General features: G+C 50.5%; 1 protein-coding gene across 5 annotated transcripts in view; it reads right to left on the reverse strand.

The window, feature by feature from the left end:
- Positions 1 to 22,898, reverse strand: part of NR6A1 (nuclear receptor subfamily 6 group A member 1) — a 65,781-nt gene that overhangs the window by 6,423 nt on the left and 36,460 nt on the right. For 2 of the 5 annotated variants that reach the window (XM_052667989.1, XM_052667987.1), the window contains 7 exons: positions 13,134 to 13,364; positions 10,974 to 11,029; positions 8,907 to 9,064; positions 7,805 to 8,032; positions 6,978 to 7,232; positions 2,571 to 2,692; positions 409 to 561 (listed from right to left, as the gene is read on the reverse strand). In XM_052667989.1, the coding sequence (XP_052523949.1) occupies positions 409 to 561; positions 2,571 to 2,692; positions 6,978 to 7,232; positions 7,805 to 8,032; positions 8,907 to 9,064; positions 10,974 to 11,029; positions 13,134 to 13,364 (1,203 nt within the window). Of the gene's footprint in view, positions 1 to 408; positions 562 to 2,570; positions 2,693 to 6,977; positions 7,233 to 7,804; positions 8,033 to 8,906; positions 9,065 to 10,973; positions 11,030 to 13,133; positions 13,365 to 16,537; positions 17,007 to 19,218; positions 19,329 to 22,898 lie in introns of those variants that run through there. The other 3 variants (XM_052667991.1, XM_052667990.1, XM_052667988.1) reach the window with 3 other exon arrangements.

Below are 22,898 nucleotides of genomic sequence, written 5' to 3' on the forward strand. Positions count from 1 at the left end.
CCTGCCCCTCCTGACACAACTCACACCAGGACCACACACCTCAGTGCTCCTGGAGACAAAATGCCTCTGAGCCGGGGCAGGAGGGGAGAAAATAAAATACGAGCCTGAGTGAAATGTTGAACGTGGGCACTTTGGGGGCGAGGCCTAACTCCTTGGGAGCGGGGCAACATGAGCACACAGCTCATGTACTTGGCACAGCGGGACAACATGGCAAGGAGTCAGCCTGGGTGAGCGACCTGGGGGTGGCAGAGATCGCCTCAAAGCCAGGGCTTGAACAGAACGAGGTCTCACATGAACGCCATCCAGCACCCTGAGCAAGGATTCCATTCTCACATGTTAACTTTTTTTCAGAAGCAGATTTCATCAGTAGAACAAATGATCGCAGCGGGAGAAGAGCTGAGAAGTTACCTGCAATATATCGTATCTCTGGCAAGCACATCATTAAATCCGGAAAACGGTTTGGCTGGTGTGGATATTTGTACTCTGTGAAGTCCTGGCAAACGTACCAGTACCGCTTATTCAGCTGCTCCAGTTGGGATGCATTGGTTAAACCCCTAATGTCTGAAAGAGAATATGACCAGAGTGATGAAAACATAAGGAAAACGTCTGAGAACAGGAGCAGATTCATGCTTCTTCAGGAAGGACAGACTGACTTCTAAAACTCTAATCTGGGTCGCTGTTCTGGAGGCTGAGTGCCCAGTTACACAGCGACTTCGTGCCCGGTGAGTCTGGGCACAAAGCCTCCTTCCACAAAGGCATGGAAGGGAAGAGCTGAAGGCCTAACCTGCTCATCTTCAGTGCTCAGGGCACTCCCTCACAGATAACAGCTCGAGCAACCTTAAATCCCTGCCTGGCTTCTGCAAAGCAGCTGCATGTCAAGGTTTTGTCCTCACAGCGGATCCAATGTAATACTTCCTCAGACAGAAACACGGTGATTTTGGTTGTATCATCTTGGCTGAGGAAAGCTTTTGACTATAATTCAAGGTATCATCATATTTCTTCCCATCTGCTTATGAATTACGTCAAACGAGCTTTACAAACTTGTCAAGTTCTTATTTTAAAATTCAGCTTTATCCATGTCAGGCAATGAACACGAAGGAAAATGGACATTCCCAAGCCATCAGCGTGGCAGGAAGAGCCACTGCCACCTTTCAGCGTGATCAGTGACATTTGCTGGGTGTCCTGGGTGGGATCCAACGCATTGGATACGGAAACTATGCGACCCTCACTGCGGGCTCAGCCCTGCGAGACAATCTGACGGAAGAGGCATTTATCTGCTGCCCAAAAGCTGACTTTTAAAAATAATTTTCAGGTATGTCACATAAAAAATTGCAAACTTCAACTAAAAATAAAAGAAGACAGGAAGTTAATGAAAATACATTTTGGAAAACAATGGAGACAGCTAAAGATGTGTCAGGAAACTGCCCAGGGAAGCAAACCGGAATCTGAGCCCGGGCACACATTGAAGCGTCAGCATTATCTCCTGGTGAAAATGAGTGGGGGAGGAGGGAGTTTTCTGCACATTTTACAGACTGCAACCATCTTTCATAGTATTGAAAACTCTGGGGACATTTATTTCCAAAATTACAGCTGAGCACCATCTATTAAGCATTTTCCTCTCCATACATGTCTTCGTTCATGCACACACACCAATAAAGGAGTGTCTCAAGAGGTTCCACAGACATGAAATGGCAACAACCAACTACTGGAAAGGGAATCACAACAAACCTATTGATTCCAAACTATTTCAAGCCCACCACATTTGCTAGAGCTGACCAGGATCTCCTCACATGCTGAAGAACTAGCCCACATTTCATTTTGCACTGACTTATTTGAAGATTTTCAAGGGCACTGCAACAGGCTGAGCTGCTGGCTCTAATACAGTGATTAACCAACAGGAGGATACCATCCCTCGTTAGGCAGAATCCATTGCCTGCACATAAGTACTTCTTTCCTCCTTTAAAGACTTAGCATTAGGAATAGGAAAATACATTGACGAAGACTCTAAATAGGAAGCCAACTAGGTGACCTAAGCAAAAATCCTGAAGGTAAATCCCTTCAAGAGTCAGGAAAACTCCACGAAGGGAAGACCAATTTTGCAAAGCCACCCTCCCAAGCAGACGAACAAATGCATTTTCAGTTTGGAATCTGTGAAAGATTGTTATTTACTATGGAAAGAAATCATGCAAATTAATTGTTGATTTGCCTAAACAGTTATCTACACCAATGTCAACTCCAGATGACTGGTGAAAAGTTCATTAGCAGCTGGTAAGAAATTGGCCACCCAAATGTTCTCCAGACAAATGTTACCAGTCTCTCTGTTACACTCTTACTCTGATATGAACATTTCAGATACGTTCCAGCTGTATGTATGGCACAAGCACTGTCTTTGGTGTCTACGTTTAAAGGCAATAAAAGCAACCAAGCAAAAGCATTCCTTCACTTCCAGAACTTCCTCACACAGATGTCTGCTATCTGCACGACAGCAGAGGGGTTGCAGAGCCCACATCAATCCGTGGGTCTCAGGTCCTTCCTCCAGCAGGACTGATTCCTTCTCTTCACTGACTCACCTTGATTTAGGAAGTTAATGGCTTTCATGCATGCATACTCCTCGTTGCTGACCTTCAACTGGTTGAATTTGCGAAAGAGGTAGATCAACCGCTCCATCACCTCCATCCCCTCTTCACTGAATCTGGAGGACAGAGATCACACATCAACATATTTGGGGCACAGTCCGCATAACAAAAGCAAGAAGCTCATTTTAGTAACTTCAGAGATTTTTAAATCTTGCAGCAGTATTCAAAAACCCTCACCAAAACTGCTTCAAGTCTGCTGGGACTGTTAAATGGAAGCAGAAGGAAGTGCTTCAGTTTATCCCCACCCTGCTCCAGCTGTCCAGTGGAGCACGGAACATGCAGTTACCTCTCGTATGCTTACAGGCAGGCTGCTTTGCCTCTCTACACTTGTATTGCCCCAGGTCACCATCAGGACAGTGCCTTCCCACCTCACGGGGCAGGCATTTTCCTTCACTTTGTATTTCCAACACCAGAAGTGCCCACAATTTCTTTTATCTGTGTAATGCCATTTGATTTAACATCACAGAATCACACTGACCCAAGCACAACAACACTCCCCGATTATGTAATGGACAGGTGAGGACCAGCCATCACCTCCCTAAAATTCCCATGAGTAAATAACAAAGATTCCATACTTCCACACAACCATATTTATTGCCCATTATGCTTTGTTCGTCTTCCTCAGCTGAGAGCTTCTCGTGGTGAGACTGCAGTAAGGCCAGGACCCTCCTCAGAAATACAAATATGCACCAAAACACAAATAACCAAGGTTAACGCAGGTGGAACTCCAGGTTGCAGACACAATGCCTGAGGTTAATCATGCAGTCTAAGTAAGGCTATTTCCTTCTGAAGCCCTTCCCCCAAACAGGCCATGCAGGAGTCACTGTGCTTTCTACACGCACTCTGAAACCCAACGGCAGCAGCACTGCCACCAGTGAGGGCTGTCATGGGCCCACTGCTGGCACCTGCAGCCACCACTACTGCCAGTCCCAAGTTCTCCCTCTATGAGGTGTGTTTGCTTCTGAACGCATGGTGCTTGCACTCAGAGCTCCCAGTTCCCTGCACGGCCACCCTGCTGTTTGTCAGCACAGCACACAGAGATGGACTATTTGTCACACAGCAGCATGGGCTCAAAGCAAGCAGGTGAGGAGATACAGTCCTGTGGGGGAGCCCAGTCCAATACACATGACTATAAACATCCACGAAGTTCTATAAACAGGAGGGGGATGAGATGTTTCCACAAAAACCATCAGCCTCAGACACAGGAAGTCTGTTAAAAACAAGCTGCAGGCTTCCCTCTGAGCTCCCACCCTGGCCAAGAGAAGCCAGGACCCAGCAGGTGGCAGAGGGCAGCCCGTCGCAGAGGGAAACCGCCCTTCCACCCCGGGAAACGGCCTGATGCAGAGCTGAGGGCACAGAACCCAGCCCCGTGCTGCAGGGCAGAAGCAGCAGTGAGCTGCAGGGTGCAGAGCAGCTCTGGTGCCTGCAGGCACTGCCCACGTGTGCAAATGGCCAGTACCGGCCTCTCCTGAGTGCCTCTCACCACAACATCTCTGGTTTCAAAGAAACCGTGTATTGCATAAATCCTCAGAAGTGGGACAGAAGTGTTTCGGGAAGCCTCAGCTGCGCTCTGCCATTGTGCCGCACAAAGAATAAGAGCGCAGCCAGAAAGTCAGCTCTGAATAGAACGAAAATAGAACTCTTCTCAGTGAATAACACCTTATTTTGGCATGTATGTTTGTTTACTTCAAAGTTATTTGTAAAATGCATGGTGGAGGTTGGCCTCAGAGAAGTGAAAACAAGCTATCTGAACTTCGGGTCAGTTCTTCAGGAAAGTAATATTGTAAGTGATGAAAGCCTTGTCGGCTAATCTAAAGTTGTACAAGTTTTCTTGCTCTCAAGCTGACATTAAAAATCTTGCAGGTGCAAGATTGCAAAGCTCAAGAAGTTAATGAGCACAAAGACCACTCAGTTGTCTGTGGAGTTTAATTGTTTTTAGAGCATGCATATTTTTACCAGCCACTCATCACTTCATAAATCCAGGAGAGCTCTTCTCTCATTCCTGCAGTTGAACTGTCTTAGTTTTCCATGCATACTTTCCTCCCCCTTTCAAACAAAGCTGTTCTGTTTTTCACAGCCCTATTTCTTCCCGAGGACCAACTCCTCCACACACCTTTCCTCGCAGTTTATACCCGGCGAGTTTCTGGCTATGGGTTATCAGGATCAGCTGGGAAGAGGGGGAAGAGAAGTGCTATCAGAAGAGTGCTGGGAGAGGTCAGGAATCCATTCATTTCATATTCACCTACAGAAAACAGCACAATAAAAGAAAACATTTGATCCAGCAGCCCAGGAGAACGTTCAGCCTGCTGTTAGAGTGGAATAAGACTCAGGAGCTCATCCGATGTGTTCACTGCCACCTACCTAAGCATTCGAGTTGCTCCTGTCATTTTGCAAAATACTGAAATAACCCCAAGGAGTTGGACCAGCACAGCTCACAGCAATTGTTTTCAGCCGGCTGCGAGATCAAACTTCATTTTGCAATAACCACTAATCAGCACTGAGTTCTCCAAGGAAACGGAAGCTCTTCAAGAAACCTCTCCAGGCAGAAACCTCTCTTCATGAGTTCCTCACAAATCCGAAGGAAACAGCTTGTCAGGAGCGTATGTCCCCCTGCCACATGCAGGCAGTTTCACTATGGAGAAGCTGCCACAAAGACAACAGAGACTCAGCCCTCATCTGTGCAGCTTCCCGCAAATGGCTTTTGGTGTGCATTTTCCTATTTTCCTTAATGACAATTAGCGATACTTGAAAAGCTAAATCAGAAGAGACCACAGCAGCATTCCACTCCTAAGAATGCCTATTTTCACCCATGTGCACAGATCTCCTCTGAAGGACTTTTGAGGCTACGGGCTTTGAATCGCCCTTTCCGAAGGGGGAGGGCTCCTCCTTTGTCCTGTTTTCTTCCCTCCCGCTCGTATTTATCACAAACTCCAAATGAAACACACTCTTCTCTTTTGAGGCTCTGACCAGGACAGTGCAAACAAAAGGAAGGATGAATATAGGAACAAGTGTTATTGTGCTTCCCTCTGACCCACGCTGCTCCCTGCAGGAGCAGCACCAGGCACAGGATGAATGGCAACAGCCGGGCTGAGCATGGAGCAGGGACTTGCCCCAGGAAACAAGGCACCTGTGGCCAGCCCTCACCTCCCCTGTGGCCCTCAGCAAGTTGGTCTCCAAGGGGTGAAGGGAGATGCACAAAGGAACCTCAAGGAACTGCTTGGTGATACGATGACCTGAGGGGAGAGACGTATTCTAAATCTCTCCTTACTAAACATTTAGATCCCCCGATGACTCCTGCTATGTTGCCAAGCCTAGCACAGGCAGAGCACCAACAGGGCAAACGATAAAGCAGAAGGTGGGCAGCAGCCTAGGTAAATCCCACCTATTTCATCATGATACTGTAAGATTTTGACTGCTGCCAAAAGGATCTGTCTGGCACCAAGACTACAGAAGGAAGAAAAAAAAAAAAAAGAAGAAAAAAAAAAAGGCATAAAAACCCAACACCCTGGCCAAAATGATAAATGACAGGCAGGTTACTCAGAGCATCAGATAGTACAGATTATGGAAAAACAACAGCTAGGTTGCAACATCTTTACATTTATGAAATCAAAACAATGAAATGGCAATTAATAACGAACACTTTGATAATAAAGACAACTAGCTTTGTGAACAATCTTTCCGTTGCCCAAACAATCTTTCAATAAGACCTTTTGTATCTCAGGGTTACCCAGTGTCAGATTTGTTTCATTCTCCCCGCAATAAAGTTGGTTTGTAGGGTTGTGCTGAAGTGAGATGGCATTGCTATAGGAGAGTCACCCTCAAGATGATGCAACCAGCACATCTTTTCTCTTCCAATAGCCAGAAAGTCTCTGTCCAGCTATTTGCTCAGGCAGCCAGAAGCCTCTCTGGCTGTTAGTGCTGTTAGCTTGAAAACAAAAGCTAAAAGTGGACTTACACTCACACTGCGTTTTTTTTTCCCCTCACGGTTTGATTTCTACAACTTTCATGAAAGAAATAAGAATAAAAAAATGGATTTAAAACATGTAGCAAAGATCCTTGAAGAAGGACGTGGAGAAAGTTCAGGTAAAATTAAGAAGAAATCTGCCACGCTCTGAGAAACACAGAACAGCCACAGAGATTAAGCAGAAAAATTGTCAGTCTCAACAGAAACCACAAGCTGAAATCACAAGACATCCACTCCAGCTGCATGACCAAAAGGAAAGGAAACATCCTACACCTCCCTGCAAAAAGAAGCCTTCATTCAGCACTGACTACCACAGCCTGCCACATATGAAGTCTCAAGCACACACCGCCAGCACAGAACTCCCACCAGCACCTCACCTGTGCAGCTCATCGTCAGAGGGCGAGTACTTGGAGGTGACATCTGCGAGGTCACCAAAGATCTGTTTGCTGTAAACAGTCAGCGAGGAAAGCAGGATCAGCTCCTGCCAGGTGGAGCTGAGCAGGCAGGTATAGTCCTTGATTGAGAGTTCACAGAAGAATGGCAGCTTCTTGATCCAAGCAATCTGCCTGAAAAGCAATTCATCCGCCAGACGACACAACAATGCAAACAGCTCTGCCTGAGTCACTTTATACCTGCAGGCAGAGTTAATATGAAGGCATAAAATTAAAAACACAGAATGACACAATCTAACAAGGCACTTGAAAAGCAAGAAAAATGTCACCAGAACTGGTGTGCGAGCACCCGGAATGCCGGTGCCCAGAGTGTCACCTGGCGGCAGCAGCAGCGATTGCCAGTGCCTGCTGGGGCCAGAGGAGAACGTCTGCAGCTGGGGCTCACCCCAGGCAGCACCTGCAGGTCCTGGGCACAGAGCAAGCGGTCCCTGCAAGCTGACCCCACTTCACTCCAGTCCCATGTACTTTTCCAGCTGAGGTGCTTGTCACCAGCCCTTGTGCATCGCCAGTGCAACCTCGGGATGAAATCACTGAACTCCGTTGCCACGCAGCCTCAGCCCAGCACGTACAGACTGCACTACTCCGCAAAGCGCCAGCCACAGGCACGGCCCCGCCACAGGACAGGCTCTGGATTGCTGCCCGCAATGCGGCTGCAGCAGCTCCCCAGGCTCCCTGTACCTGCAGCACCCCAGGCAGCACGGCAGCTCATGGCAGCGCAGCCTGAAATGCGCAGCTCAGGGCTGCACACTCACCCGTCTTCAATGAGCATCGGTGTGCCGAGCGGCTCCAGGTCCTCCGCTGACACCAGCTGGTTGATCAGGCTGTGCGACTGGGGGTCCAGGCTGCGCGTCTGGGGGGGCACCAGCGCCGAGTGGGCAGAATAGCTAAAAAGGTGCGGGAGGTACTGATAGTGCGTGGACACTGGCGTCCCAATATACTGATCCCTGAGTGCAGCGAATCCGTTCAGCTCCACGGACCTACTGGAAAAGGTAAAGATTTTAATATACTAAAAAAACTCTGCCTCGTTCATTAAAATGTTAAAAATCCATCTACAGAATATACGGATTAAAACAGAAAAGAAAAAGACCTCAATGAAAGAATGAAAAAACCCTTTGTGTTTAAATCCTACACTGGAAATAACTGAGGTGCAGATCGGGTGCTTCGTGCTGAACGCAGCTCCGGCCAGTTCCTGTGAGCAAAGTGCTGGGAGCAGCTGCTGAGCAGCCATTCTGAGCAGACACCCGACTGCAGTGAGCACTTCCACTCCTGCTTTCTTAAAGGAACAGAACTTGTGACTGTAAATTAAATAGTTCATGTCAGCAGGGAAAGCAAATACCTCCTAGCTTACAGTACAACTGAAAGCAGATGGACTGCAAGCCTGAGATCCTTGCTGTGTCCAACGCTGAATCAGGAGGCCAGCACTAACTGGTAGCTCACAAACACCACCACCAATTAGTAACCTAAACGGAATCCATTTATTTTCAAAATCTGAGCACAGAGAAGCAAAAGAGCTTATACAGATCGAGCAGTGAAAGCTAATCAATTCTCCATAATCTGCAGGAAAAAAAATAAAATCAATACCAATTAAGAGCTCTAGTTCAATTATTAACATTTTAACTCAACATTGCCTTTTTTTTTTTTTCATTTCAACATGAGCATTTCATCTCTCAATTCAGTACTTCTCAATCCAGTTACTGCCTTCCTGAAAGTGCATTTAGAGACGTAAGGATGTGCAGCACGTTCAGCTCGCACAGAAGTATTCCCAGTGAACTTCTCCTACGCTGACCCCAGGCATCACTCAGGGAAACAGTCAGAATTATTACAAGATGAAATTCTTCCAGAGTTAATTCCCACCTTGAAGATGGAGTAGACACAGGTGAAGGCTGGTTGCTCTCAGAAACTCCATTTCCAGGGGAACTGTGGTCGCTGTCTCCATTGTTGCTCCATGACATGTTTGCCTCTCCCTCAAATTCTTGTCCAGACATAATTCTTTCAATCTCCTCCTCCGATATCTTTCAGAAATAAGATCAGTGCAGTTAGTGCCAAGCTGCTACTTCCACTGAACAGAAAACAAGGCAGAGCTTCCATATGCGAACGCCTGCCGCACTGAGCGGGGCTGGAGCCGGCTGCCCTTCACTGTTCCTACAAACACCACATTCTCCCTTTACATTTAACAACACATAAAAAATTCTATTTACAGCTGATGTCGGTGACCTTCAGCTCCAGCAGTACAATTCAAGTGTCAGTAACAGAGCAGAGAGGAATGGACACACAAAGGGATTATGTCAGACACACACAGCACTGCGCCGTAAATCAGCCGCTGTCAAAGAGCGCAAAACCACAGAGCGGTTGCAGCCAGTCCATCGACAGCATCACTCAGTCCTGAGCATGGTGCAATGCTTCAAGGAGCTGCATATGCTCCTGGGGAAGTTACATCAGTTGTGAGGAATATGCAACATCCACGTTTTGAGCTTTTTTTTGATTAATTCTTTGTATTTCCTCTTTGCACGGCTGTCTGTGCATGGGCAGACCTCGCACTGCCATGATGCAAGAAAGGGCTGTGAACTCTGAACATCATTTTCAAGTACCTAAGATTGTTCAGTTTATTCCAGCCCTGGAAAACTGTTAGACAACCACACTAGGCTTACTAGGTACAACATCTGAAGAGTGCAATAATTAAAGAGCTGCACACCAGGACATGGAATTGATGGCACGATCCATGGCTCAGCAGTGACCAACCACACGGCGCTCAGAGGGCCAGGGCCTGCTGTGACTAGCAGAGGCCACTCTTCTATTAAAGCTGCATTTTGCAGAGAGGCATTAAAAACTGAGTCACCACCTGGCCAGAAATAAAAGTTTGTTCTTCCTTGATAGACCCACGTGGACTTTAAGAATCAGAAACTAACAATATAAATATGATGGTTGCAAACAGCAGAAAGTGCTATATGATTTTCATTATGATTTGAGCTGCCTCCCTTCCACTGCTGGCAGCCAGTGGGGCTGCAGGAATTCTTGCCTTGGTCAGTCACAGAGGATCTGCACTTCCTGGCTGCCTGGCTTTTCATGTTTTTCATTTTGCACTGTAGTGAATACTGCTTTCATAGGTACATTGTCTCAGAAAATGCTTTTGGTGTTCTTTCTGTTTTACTAAAATAAACAGTAAACTTTTTAAAGACTGCTTCTCCAGAAGCCAGCTGGAAACAGCCGTCATGCCTCACACACACAGTACAGGCTGCTGTGCTGAATTACCTCGCTTTTTACAAGACGTCTCCAGACAAGCTATGTCATCAATCAGCAAGACATTTACTGGGAGCTCCTCTTGCAACAACTTAAGAAATTGCAGTGCACAGCCTACAAGATTTACTGGGAGCTTTGAAGGGATTGAGGTCCCCGTGCTGCTCATGAAGGACAAGCAGCTCTGACGGCTCAAGCAGCAGTGCAGGGATCCCAGGCTGCCCATGCAGGCACACACCATGATGCCCCAAGGCTGCAACGTGTCCTCTCCCACAGACAGCAGAGTTGAACTTTACTTACAAACCTACTGACCGTGGCACGCACCTGCAGCAGACAGGGTGGCCAACCCTCGCTGTGTTAGCAGGAGGCAGGGACATGTCTGGGGGACCTTTGCCAAAGCACCACTGCCCCTGTGTCCTCCCAAAGGCGCTCAGTGCCTCTTTCTCCACTCCAGGGTGTGCTGCCCGTGACTGGCTCCCAGCAGCTAGAACCAGGACTAATGGCAAGCAAAGCACTTGGAAAATGCACCTCCTGCAGAAATTACTCAGCTTCCCCATCCCAAAATGGCCAGCTGCTTGCCTTTCCCCAGCCACAGCAGGGAGAAACCCAGCTGCTGCAGAAATGACTGCCAAGGTCGACAGAACAAGAACAACAGAGAGCCCTGGAGAAATTTCTGCATGTGCTCACCTGGACAGGTCCAATACTCTTGTTTCTTCCTCCTGGCATGCCATCCTCTCTGATTGCTGAAAGAAGACAACCAAATCTTGGTAAGCAACAATGCTATTTGGTATTTTAAAAAAAGATTTATTTACTATTTTAAAACAATTTTTATGTCTTAAAAGATTAATTCTGCTTAAAGTGCATTGCAGCGCAGTGATCCTCACCCCAAGAGCAACTTATTTCTGTGGCAAAAAACATTATTCAGAGAGTTAAGCGAGATTCTTGAGCAACAGAGAATGAAGGAACGATCAGTCCTTTATGATAATTTTGTATTAATTTGAGGGATGGCATATGGAAAGCAACCCTACTGCTCTTCCTGAAATGATTCAATACTAGAAAATGAAACGTGAACAGTCTACTCCATTCAGCCCATGAGGCCGGTGCAGGCCCGCTGCACCGCACAGACTCCGCTGATGCTGTAGACAACACAGAGATAAAGCACCTCACTGCAGCTGGCTCACAGTGCTGCTGTTCCAGAGGGTCAGCTCTCCCAAAGCAATCTCCGAGTTAGCTGCACACAAACTACCCACTTAAAATTCGAGTGACGACACCGAGCTAAGCGGTTTCATTCCAGAACAGCCTGGTGGCTCCATACAGCAGTTGCGTTCAGAAAGCTCTTTAATCAAATTACAGAAAGCTGCAGTGAAGCCCAGTTACAGGGGTGCTGCTGGAGCTCTCCTCCCACCGCAGCAACCCCACGGAAGCAGTGTCTGCGGTGCCTCCTCTCCACCTGATCCCCATCCCCACGTTTATCAGAGCCCAAGCTGTTTCCCAGCAGCCAGGCAGACTTGGCAGCAGGCTCTCCCAGCTGCACCGTGACCTTGTTGCTGTCCCTGCTGTACAGTGCATGGGGATGGGGGGGCTCTCCAGAAGCAGAAAACTAGAGAAAATCTAAGTGAAAATTCCTGTAGCAGGAATTTCTTGTACCATACCTGGAGATGCTTGGCAATACCTTCTATTTTCTGAGATGTTTTGTATGGATATCAGTGAAGATAAATGCCCAACTCAGCCTTTGTTGACTAACACCATGCCCTGCTGTTTATAGCTCTGTCTTGGAACTCCCCTGTCTCCCAGATTACAGTGCATTCAAGATGTTTTGCCTAAGTGCAAGTTTTGTAAGCCTCGCTAGCTGCGTAAGCTGCAAAAAAGGTGTTTGGGTTTGCTGGTAGACCATCAGAAGGCTTCCAGAGGGCTGGCTGGTTCAAAACACATATTGTCCAGGAGAGCTGTCTTCCTTCTGGCAGGCAGGACAGCCAAACTCTCCTCGAAGCAAGTTCCTTCAAAAGTTAAGCTCTATGGCTTATCTGGATTCAAAAATGTAGATCTAGTTACAAAGTAACTTTGCAACTTGATTATGCAATAATTTTCTTATATTGGCAAGCCTGTCCCCAAGAGGCAGCACGGGACTCACTGCAGGACCCTGCTGAGCCTGTCCCTTCCTCACCAACTGCACTGTGTGTTTGGGAGGTTTCTACCTTGTGAACTCTGCAAATGCTTAGGTGTAGTTCCAAACCCTGCTGCATGCAGCAATCCTGAAGTGCTCGCAAAGAGTCCAAAAAACCGCCCACGAGCAGCTGTGTCCCATCGCCACGAAGGCGCAGCTGCAGGACGAGAGACCTCCTGGCCGGGAGATGGCAGCGCTGCCCCATGGCACGCAGCTTTGCGCCTGGTGCCAGGACAGACAGCAGCACTGGATGCCTGCGGGAGAGCATAAGGTGTTCTCCATAGAATGGAGGCATGCAGCAAAGACCAGGATGGCTTTGGAACGGCTGCCACAGCCCCTGGCCCTGCACAAGGGAGAGCAGACTCAGCTGACTCCCAGCAGAGTCAGATGTTTCACAATAAAATACTCCCATTTATAAAATTCTGATGACAAGATATGCTCCCACCTGTGCAAGACTGAGCTGGGAGGAGCAGGGACTCCGCCTGCCTTAGGGGCAGGGGTGGGAGAAAGGCAAACCAAAAATTTTGAGACAGGCCAAGATTTATTTACATGGTTGCTTATTCAGGCAAATAAAACTTTTGGTTATTTACGCTGAAAAGGCAAAGGGTGATTCTGCCTGAGATTAGCTACAACTTTTGTTTCACACCCAGAACTCCACCACTGCCAAGCTCACGTTTCTTTACCTTTCCGGTTCATCCCCATCTGGAGGCATTTGAGCAGCCGGCAGTACTGGCATCTGTTGCGCTGCTTGCGTGACATCACACAGTTCTTGTCTCGGCTGCATCTGTAAACCCGCTTGTTGCAAATGCTCCTTTTGAAAAACCCCTTGCAGCCTTCACAGGAGATGATGCCATAGTGCAGACCCGTAGCTCTGTCCCCGCAGATCAGGCAGGTTCGCTGATCAACCCGGTCATCTGGAAGAGAAGAGAAAGGGCTCTGCGGTCAACAAAACAACTGCACCAAGCCATCTTATCTCTTCCAGTGGGACTGGAGTTGCCCCCGTGGCCACATCCCAAAGCCTTCCCAAAAGAATTTCATTTCACAGGTGCTCATGCTGGAACCCCTCTCCCAGCAGCCCAGGCACCAGCCAGCCCTACTGCCAGGCACAGTAGTACGCAGGGCTCTATGGCTAAACCATCTCAGCTCACCGCATCCCACAGGATTCAAATCCAGGAATTCTCAATAAGTGACAGCAAGAACAAAGAACAGTACACCTCAAATTTGTCTCAAAGACAGCCTCTGGAAATGCTCTCTTTTTTAGTCATGATTTACCAGAAATGTACAGCTGTTTGGAAAACTGGGTACTTCTTGGGTTAGAAACTGCACAGCAGGTCCCTGCACTGAAAGCACAGAACGCCTGGCAGATACCAGCAGGATGCTGCACTGCACACAGGAAGGCAGCACTGGGATGGGGGCAGGGAGGGGGACACGGAGACACGGCCACCTCCGCAAAGACCCATCGCACGCACCGCATCCTGAGTGCTATTACCAAAATGATCATGAGGTTAAGCTGCCACGACTTGATTTTACTATTCCTTTTCTAAACCTTTGGAAGGCCTCTGGATGACAAAAAATGTAAACTGTATGACCCCCAGCAACAGGAGCTGTCATATTAAATTCAATATCTTAAGACTGTAACACCCCCTCTGAGACAAAAGTGGAATGATGCACTGCTCAGCAGAAACCTCTGTGAGCACATGGTAATCTTCATAGACATGGATGTCAAACGGGAAAGAAAAAGAAAAAGAGGGCTAAAGCAACCAATTTTGTTGACCTAGATGTATGCTCACTATCTAGAGGGACATCTAAGTCCTGCTTCATGTTAAAAGTTAACTGCATTAAAATGATGGCATCAAATTGCACCAAATTGCTTCAGCCTTATGCAGCAACAGCTGACCAACCACAGGCCAGAGGAACCTCTCCCACGTCTCCTGCCCCAGGACTTTAACCCAACAAAGTCCTGACCACGCAGCAGAGCCGCGCTCAGCAGGTGGGCACTACTCCTGTGTGCAGTGGGACACGTACATCTGTCACATCCCTCACTCAGCTTCTTTCCCAAGTGTCATTCATTATGTGGACACATGGGCACCCTATCCTGGCAAGGCATGGGAAGAACTCGGTGTGGGTTTTGGTCACAGGACTCAGGGAACCACACACCTGCATCTCACTGTGCTGCATTTCCTCTGGGAGCTGGTTAAGAAGGTTTCATTCTGGTATTTCTTAGCCTCAACACAACTACGCACGGACGTGCACCGCTGCCCGCAGCTTCCACAGGCACCAGGAGGTGGCAATGGCTGCACGGAGCTCCAGGGATGAGTGCTGTGACCCAGCTCCTGCAGCCAGCCTCAGCCCTTCACACAACAGAGCAAACTGCTTAAAAGGCAGAGGGAAGCATGTACATCCACCAGAGGCCTGATGTGTGAAATCGCTCCTTTGCTGCCTAGGGTTCAAATCACAACAGAATCTGCTCCAGAAACTCCCATAATAGCTACAGCTCAAATCAGCAGGGAAATGGGGAGCATGCAGCCTGGGGAAGTTACCACACACAGAACAAAGCTGGAGGAGCAGGAGAGGAGCAGGAGCTCCCCAGCAGAGCACTACCCCTAGGCTGTGCCTCAGCCCTGCTGCCCGGGACCCTTCTGGAGCAGCAGGACAGGAGCCACAGCCAGGTGCTCTCCGATCCTCACGAAATCTGTATCAGCTGACAAACCTCTGGGTAGCTCCTTACTACCAGAGAACACCTGAGCTCAATAGCAATAAATGAGCCAAGCCCATTAGGGTCAGGAACAAAACCAGTTTTCAGCTCCATGAGCCAACCAAAAATCTAAGCCAGCTGCTGTTCTCATCCGTGCCTCTCTCTGCTCAAACCCAGTAGTAACCACAACCAACTGGCAGTCATTTTTCAGACTTAGCAATGAATAGCATGCAAGTTCACAGATGTCACTGTGATTGTTCTAGAAACTTAAAATAAAGGCCTAGGCAACGGAAACACAAACTTTAACTGAAGAAGCCTTTGTGGTGTCATCGCTGCTCCACAGCACTCCCAGTTCTTCAGGACTGACCAGCTCAGGTATGTGCCCCAGGAGGCAGCAGGACCGACCGTGGGGCTCCCAGCAGGCTGGGAATCTCGCTGGAGGCCCAGCAAACCCCAATTTGGAACTGCATCACCTCCACCTCCAGCTCCCTGGTAGCTGAGGGGGCTGAGCAGTGGCCCCATGCAGCACTCAGCTCCATTCCTCACCCCTTCTATTCCCAGAGCTGTGAACCTGGCCTGCAGCAGCCTCACACCCTGCACAATGCTGCAAACCCACACTGCCCTCCCCTCACTCGCCACACAGCACTGCGATCGCACACTGCCATCACACGGGCTGCAAGCCAACGGTGGGGATTTAAATGAGGGCTCATTTCCAGGCACAGCTTTTTGTTATGGGAAGAATAGGGCTGTCGCCAAGAGAACATAAGCAGCAGGGCTAATGAAAGCGGCCAGGAATCAGGGCCTTCCCTCGCAGTGCCCATTTCCCCACTTAGCAGGCAGTGGTGTGAGCAACCCCACTGCTGCTGGAACCTCAAGCTGCACGTGCCGTGCTGCAAAAACTCCTCACCAGGACGTTTCCAGATTAAAATTCACCGTAGAACAGTGGCACGCACCACAAACAAAACAAAACAAACCTCCTGGGAGCAGAGAAAGAGAAGCCCATGTACCCCGTAAGCTGCTACTCCAACAAAACTGCGGGATGAAAATAAGTGCCTGAGAGTTCCAGCGGTTTACAAAATCCTGCAGGAACTGTGGTCAGGTCACAATGATCCTCCTGCAGCCTACGGGTCTGCCAGCTCCTGACCTCTGCTATTTTTCACGCTATTTAGTGCAAGATCCTCCTGTGAGCCAACACCGGGATCGCTGGGGCTGAGCCTTACAGAGCTTGTAAAGCACAGGTGGAATGAGAGCAGCCTTGCACTGGGGTGCCCTCAGCTCCCTTCACCTTGAAATTTCACGGGAACACAGTAGGAACAACTGTTTGAAGCAAAGAAGCCCTCCCTCCTCCCACTAATTCCTCTGGTGTTAACAGCCACACGTGACAATACTCACTAAGAACCAAAGCCGCCGATAATGAGTTATTCCAAATGGCTTGCATGTGGTTCATCTGGAAACATCCTTCCTTTCAGCTCTCCTGATGGGTCTCACACATAACGGCTCATACGCGGGATATTCCGGCTTTGTTCTCACCACCTATTGTCGCAGGGGCCACTAAATCAAACAGTTGCTGCCACGACAAAAGCACTCACAAAAATCTCAACCTCATCTTGAACCCTGAAGATTTTTATGGCTACTCTCTCACTAACCCCTCCCCAAAGCCACATTAAAGGATGTATTGTTTTCAAAGGTCATGGTAGGCTTCATACCGCGTTTTAATACAACGTAAATTCTACAAGAATATTATGATGTTACACAAGAGTCACACAGACAGTGCGAGGGAGTGGGGGGGGACCTCTACTTGTCTGCATGGGAGAAGCCGTGCACTTGTTTTTTAAAAGACTTACTTTTTCCCTCAATGAAATGAGTAAAAAAAAATCCCTGTGAATTTTCAAGAGGAAATACCTTAGATGCCTACCGAAGCACACAGCACTCAACTTTCTGGGCACATTTGTACACAAGCACAGAAAACACAAGTACAGAAAGCATTAAAGCACACAACTGAGCAGAGAAATACAGCGCAAATAAAGTGCTGGGACTTGCGTTCGGGCTCCAGCAAGCATCCATCATCGCTCACTGCTTTCGGGACAGGCTGGCAGCACCACGCCTGCCAGGGGAACAGATGCCAGCAGTCCCAGGGCTGCAGAAATGCTCTGCAGCTCAAAAGCACAGCAGCTCCAGCTGCCGTGAGAGCTCTGCCAGGAAACAGAGCCCACGTGCACACGCTCAGAGCACTGCCTGCAGCACCAGGGCTTTGCAACATTGACACCTCCGCACCCGAGGCAAGAAGATGTAAAACCCCCACTGGGGATCCCAAAAAGGGAATTTATTGGGATTTAGTTTTGTTGAGAAGCGATGATGGAAGCTGCAGCTTGCAGAAATTCCAGCTTGTGCAACTGAACACACTTTAAAGCAAAGAAAATGTCCCCTTGAGAAGAAGATTACAGATGACACTCAGCACTGCAATTTATCAATAGCTTTAACATCTTCACCACCACATCTCGTTCCTCTGCTTCCTGACTCACTCTCCCTGGAGCTCTGGGCTCACAGCACTGCTCAGCACGCTGAACTCCCAAGCTGCTCCACACCAGCTGCCAGGGGCACAGGGAGGGCAGCTCACACGTGTTAAATCCCACCCAAACCTCACTTGCCTCTCCCCTCCAATGATGCCTCAAACACCAACAGATACGCTGAGATCACTTTTCCCCTTTCTCTTACCTAGCGATTTCTTTCACTTTCTTTTCCTTTCAAGAAAAACAGTGACTGAGCTGCTGGGGCCCAGGCATCGCCCTGGGGAGCTGACACCAACCATAGGAAAGGTTAATAGCCTCAGGATAGAAAAGAGAAGGGGGGGGAAAAGAGGCAGCCTGCTGCCTTTCTTCTTAATGTAAAAAGATGTCATGCTAAGGAGGCACAGAGTGCTCAGCCAGTGCACCTATGTGCGCTACCTCACCCACTAACTGCAACCAACGCATGCAGATGCATTCCATATCGATTTGTTCTGCAGAAGGATTTAGCTAAAAGAAATCCCCTGCCCAGAAGTCAGGGGAACCCCATTGACTCTATGCAGGGACACACGCTCCAGCTGAAGGGCTGCCACCAGTGCCGTACGGCTCACCTGGAGCACAGCCTGTGGCAACGAGCATGGCACAGCTCGGCACGACCAGCTGCACAAAGCCCTGGGAACAAAAGCCCACTTCACCAAACTGTGCCCCAGCGCAGGGAATGGCAGCCTGCAGCTGCTGCGGCGGGAGCTCTGCCCACATCTGCACATCAGCACAGAGCTCTGCTTCCTCAGCCGTCAACTTTCTGTAAACCCAGATAAAAAAAAACCAAAACTCTGCTGTTCCAGCACGGCCATGTGCTCTTGATTAAAATCTGATTGAGACCATTTTTTAAAATTGATAAGTTGCAAAGCAGCAAGATTGCAGCTTCCCATCCTACGATGACTACACTACCGATACCAGCTGGACAAACGAGCACAGAGCCGGGTTAAGGAAGGCCGGCCGGGAGCCGCAGGGAAGGCAGGCCCGGCACAAGGCAGCTCGGGCGGGAGCACCCGACGCGTTTCCCTTTAACGCTTTCACACGAAGTATTTCTGTCCCGACTCCGAAGCGCACTTAGTGGGGCTCTGCCACCGCCTTCGATCACGGGGGAAAAAAAAAAGCCGTGAAATATCTGCGAAGTAGCGCTGGTCCCGGGGGGATGGAGCTGCCTTATCGGGAGCCTGCATGACCCCGGTACCATCCGTAATTAACGATACTAAAAAAAGCTCTTCCAGATGGTCCAACGGATTAGGAAGTTTCAAATACAAACAAATCAAGCCACAGAACAAACGATTTTGTTTTAATTGCGCGCCGCGCAGCTCCGAGCGCGGGGCCGCCGTAACCCAGCAGCGGGAGCGCAACAAAGCGCCGCGCTCGGGCCGCCCGCGGCCGCACTCGGCTCCCAGCTCCCCGCTCCCACCGCCCGCTCCGGACCCGCAACGCGCAGCCGGGCGGAGCGCGGGCAGCGCGGCCCCGAACAAAGGCGCCGGGCGAGGCGGCCCCGCTCCGTCCGTCCCGGCCCCGCCTCACCTTCCATGCAGGTCGAGTCCCGCTTCATCCCCCCGGCTCCTAGCGGGGCCGCCTCATGGTCGCGGCGGCGCGGAGCGAGGCCAGCGGCGCGGCCGGGCTCCCCGCCTCGGCCATCGCCCGCCGCCCGCGGGCCGACCCTATGCTAACGAGCCGTGATGTCACCGCGGGGCTCTGCGGGCGGCCCCCAGCGCGGGGCCTGGCGGGGCTCGGCCTCCTCCGCTGCCGGCCGGGCCGGGGGCGGCCCCCGGGCAGAGCGAGCACGCAGCGCCGCGGGGCGGGGGGCCGGGGCTGCTGGACGAGGCCGGGCACCGAGCCCCGGCTTCGTACCCGCGTTGGCAGAAGCGCGGCAGCCTCCGCCCCGGAATCCCCGCGGCCGCGCCCGGCAGCTCCGGCACGGCACGAGCCGACGGGAGCCCTACGGCCGAGCGCAGCCCGGCGCCGTCCGCCGCGCACGCGTTTCGCTCTCCCCGAGGCCCCGGGCTTTAGGCCGCGAGACCCGCAGCGCGCCGATCGCCTCCGATCGGGTCGTGCCCCGCTGCGGAACGGCGCTCCTCGTGCGGCCCGCCGGGCTCGCGGCCGTGGCGGCGCACCGGCAGCTCCGAGGGCGGGGCGGGGGCTGCGCGTGGCGCCACCGAGGGGTTACCGCAAAGTCGGGCCGCGGTCCGAACGTGGCAATAAGCGCCCAGCGGTGCTCCCGTGCCTGGACCGCTGCTCACCGCGCCGAGGCATTTAAGAGCGGCCAAAAAAGCTTCCGTAATGCCACACTCCGCTCGCCTCCACTGACTGAGCTGCGAAGCCTCGGCCTGCTCCCCTTCCTGAGGGGCTCAGCCATGCTGAGAAATGGCCGACTTAAAGCAAACAAGTCACGGAGGCAACAAAAGAGGTCGTATTTCACTTACTCCCGAGCCTGACATTTTATTGCTTTCTGGTGACATCCAGCAATGCCAATAACCCCTGGTGCAGCACAGCCCCATACCCTGCCCTGGTGGGGCCAGATCCCTCTGCTGAGTCCTGCCCGTGCCCACCCCTCACCCTGCCCACAGCACGCAGCAGGTGCACGAGGTGGTGGCAAGGCGTTGCAGCTCTGCCGAGGGCCTTGCTGTGCTGGCGCTGTAAATCTGCAGATCTGCTGTGCTGGTCCTTGACACACTCTCTGCTTTGACCTCTCCTTTCTCACTGCAGAGGTTACCAAAGCAGGGCTTGCACAAGGAGCCTGTTAGCCACACCCCCAGCGCACGGCCAAGGTAAGCCCGGCCCCTGGCCGTGCTGTTTACACAGCTGCTCACAATCGTGCCTGCTCCAAAATCTCCACATTCTTTATCCTACATGAGTGCCCCACTCTGCTCCTGGTCCCCCTCGGAGATGTGTGAGCAGAATGCAGAGCACCACAGCACTGAGGTGGTCTGACACACAGCAGCTGGCTCTGGGGACAGCGTTACGCTGCTCACACTGCTGCTGGAGCAGCTCAAACTGCAGGATGGCAAAAATCCTGCAAATCCATGTAGAGTTGCAAGTATAGACAAATCTGATGCTGGGAAAAGGGTAATTGGCCAGACAGCCCAAGTCTTCCAAATTGCTCCAAACTCACGCTAAACACTTATGTCACAGTTTACTCATATCCATAATGTCAGGGCAGAAAATAATTGCAGAAATCTGGAAAGGTTCTGTAAGATGAGAGGCTGAGCTGTGAATGGGGCACAGGGCAGGAAAGGAAGACAAGATAGATTAATTCTATTGTCTGAACCAAGCAGCCTTACAGCTACTTTGGTAAAAGAAAAAATATTGTGGCTGTTTCTTATGTTGCCCTGAAATCAGCCCATTCCCAAACTCAAACAAACAAACAAACAATAAAAACACAGAGCCATGACACTACTGCAACTGACAGCTCAAATTTTAGAACAGCAACAGTTATCAACACGAGAAGCTGAAAATGTTGCAATGACTCGACGAGTGACAGCAGCTCCTGCAACAGATTTATTGTCCTGACATTATGGCCACGAGGGGGTGGGCAAAGGAAGCAATAGGAGAGGTGCGGAGATACCCAGGGCATCCTGCACAGGGCTGGGGCGGAAGCAGAGAGAGGCACCTCCATCACCAGCAGCATCTGCTCCTTCCCCCATTCTTAGTCCCAGTATTCTGCACAAAGCCCATCAGAAAGATCTTTACTCCCGTGTAACACTGCACGGGTGTGAAAGTCACAGGGAGCAATTCCTAACCCCACAAAGAACTGTGGGAGAAGATGTACAAGTCAAAGCCTGCCGGTGTGCCTGCATGCAAGCTGCTGCTCTGACTCAGCCCAATACCAGCACAGCCACTGGCATGCAAGTGGAGGCAGAACGAAGCTGTGTGCCGTTGTAATTTCTGCACAGTGAACTGTGGCATCATGCAAACTGCTCAGAACACAGCAGATCACTGGTAATAAAAGGAAAATATGCCAAAGAGTTGTGCAAGGCTTTAAAAGGTATCCTGCAAAAGCATGGAGTGCTGCTGTGGGCTTTTCCTTACAGATGCATTCGCTGCTCATTCTGGAGATGCAGGCTCCCATCGGCTGCCTGCAGCAGGAGCACCATGCGTGGCCAAATGAGCCCTCTCCTTTAGAAGGGAATTGTTCAGAAGCTATGGAAGGAACTGCAAGGAGTGATCATAACCACTTGCATGGACACTGAATTTCCACGCTGGTGCACGGAGCAGATTGCAAGAAAAGTTTCATCATCCTTTGCTCAATGGGTGACAAAGAGTGGGCATTGCCTCTGAGTGACTGCAGGAGAGGGGGAGGTTAAGGGCTCCTCAGGGAGGAGAAAGGAAAACAAATGGGAGTGCAGGAAGGAGAAGTATATGGCTTTACTGCCTTAGTGGGCAAGTACAAGAAAAGAGAATTACAGAGGGAAAGCTTTACATCTCTATGAGCAGGCAATCGAGCTCCTTTCTAACCCTGAGCAGGAGGAGCTCCTCTGTGCACAGGTCAGCCTCATCCTATGCTGAGATGCTGGCACTCTGCAACAAGCCAGCAATTTGCTACCCCCAACCGGCAGCGCTATCGTACTTGTAAGCAGCTGGCTCAGCAGCTGGGAAGCACCTGTGTGCTGGCATCACCAGGGCAAAAAGCACTGAGAGAGCATCCCCTCAAACTTTGGGTCAGACAGCAAAAGTAAGGGGGGAACTACTTCCAATCTAAGGCCACGGGTGCAGGACTGCATCATGCACACTCTGACTGCAGCCGGCCGCTTGCTGCTGCACAGCACCAGGAGCACACGGCGTGCAGTGCAGGAGCTGCACACAGCGGGGCACACGGGAACCAAGGAGGGGGACCTCAGGGGGAAGGTTGACATGAGCTCAAGCACCAAGGCCTGAGCTGCATGTGCTGCTGCCAAACAAAGCTAAATATGTGTTCCACTGAAAGAGAGAAAACACGACAGTTTGTAATCCTTGGGCTTTTACAGCCGCTTTAAAAAACGCGCAGCCTTAAAGCGTTCCTGTGCCCTACGGCGAGGCAGGGCTCTGTCCTGGCCTTCTGCCGGCGAGCACCAGAGGGACACAGCCCTGCTGCCAGTCCCAGCCTGCAGCCAGAGCCTGTGCTGGGGGAACTGCAGGGAGGCGGCTGGACAGGAGAGGGCAGCACCCGCAGCACTGCTGCATCCCACAGCTGCATCCCACAGCATCCCATAGCACCTACAGCACTC

This window comes from Tympanuchus pallidicinctus, unplaced genomic scaffold (genome assembly GCF_026119805.1).
Source record: "Tympanuchus pallidicinctus isolate F22 unplaced genomic scaffold, pur_lepc_1.0 scaffold8, whole genome shotgun sequence".
Lineage (NCBI taxonomy): Eukaryota > Metazoa > Chordata > Aves > Galliformes > Phasianidae > Tympanuchus > Tympanuchus pallidicinctus.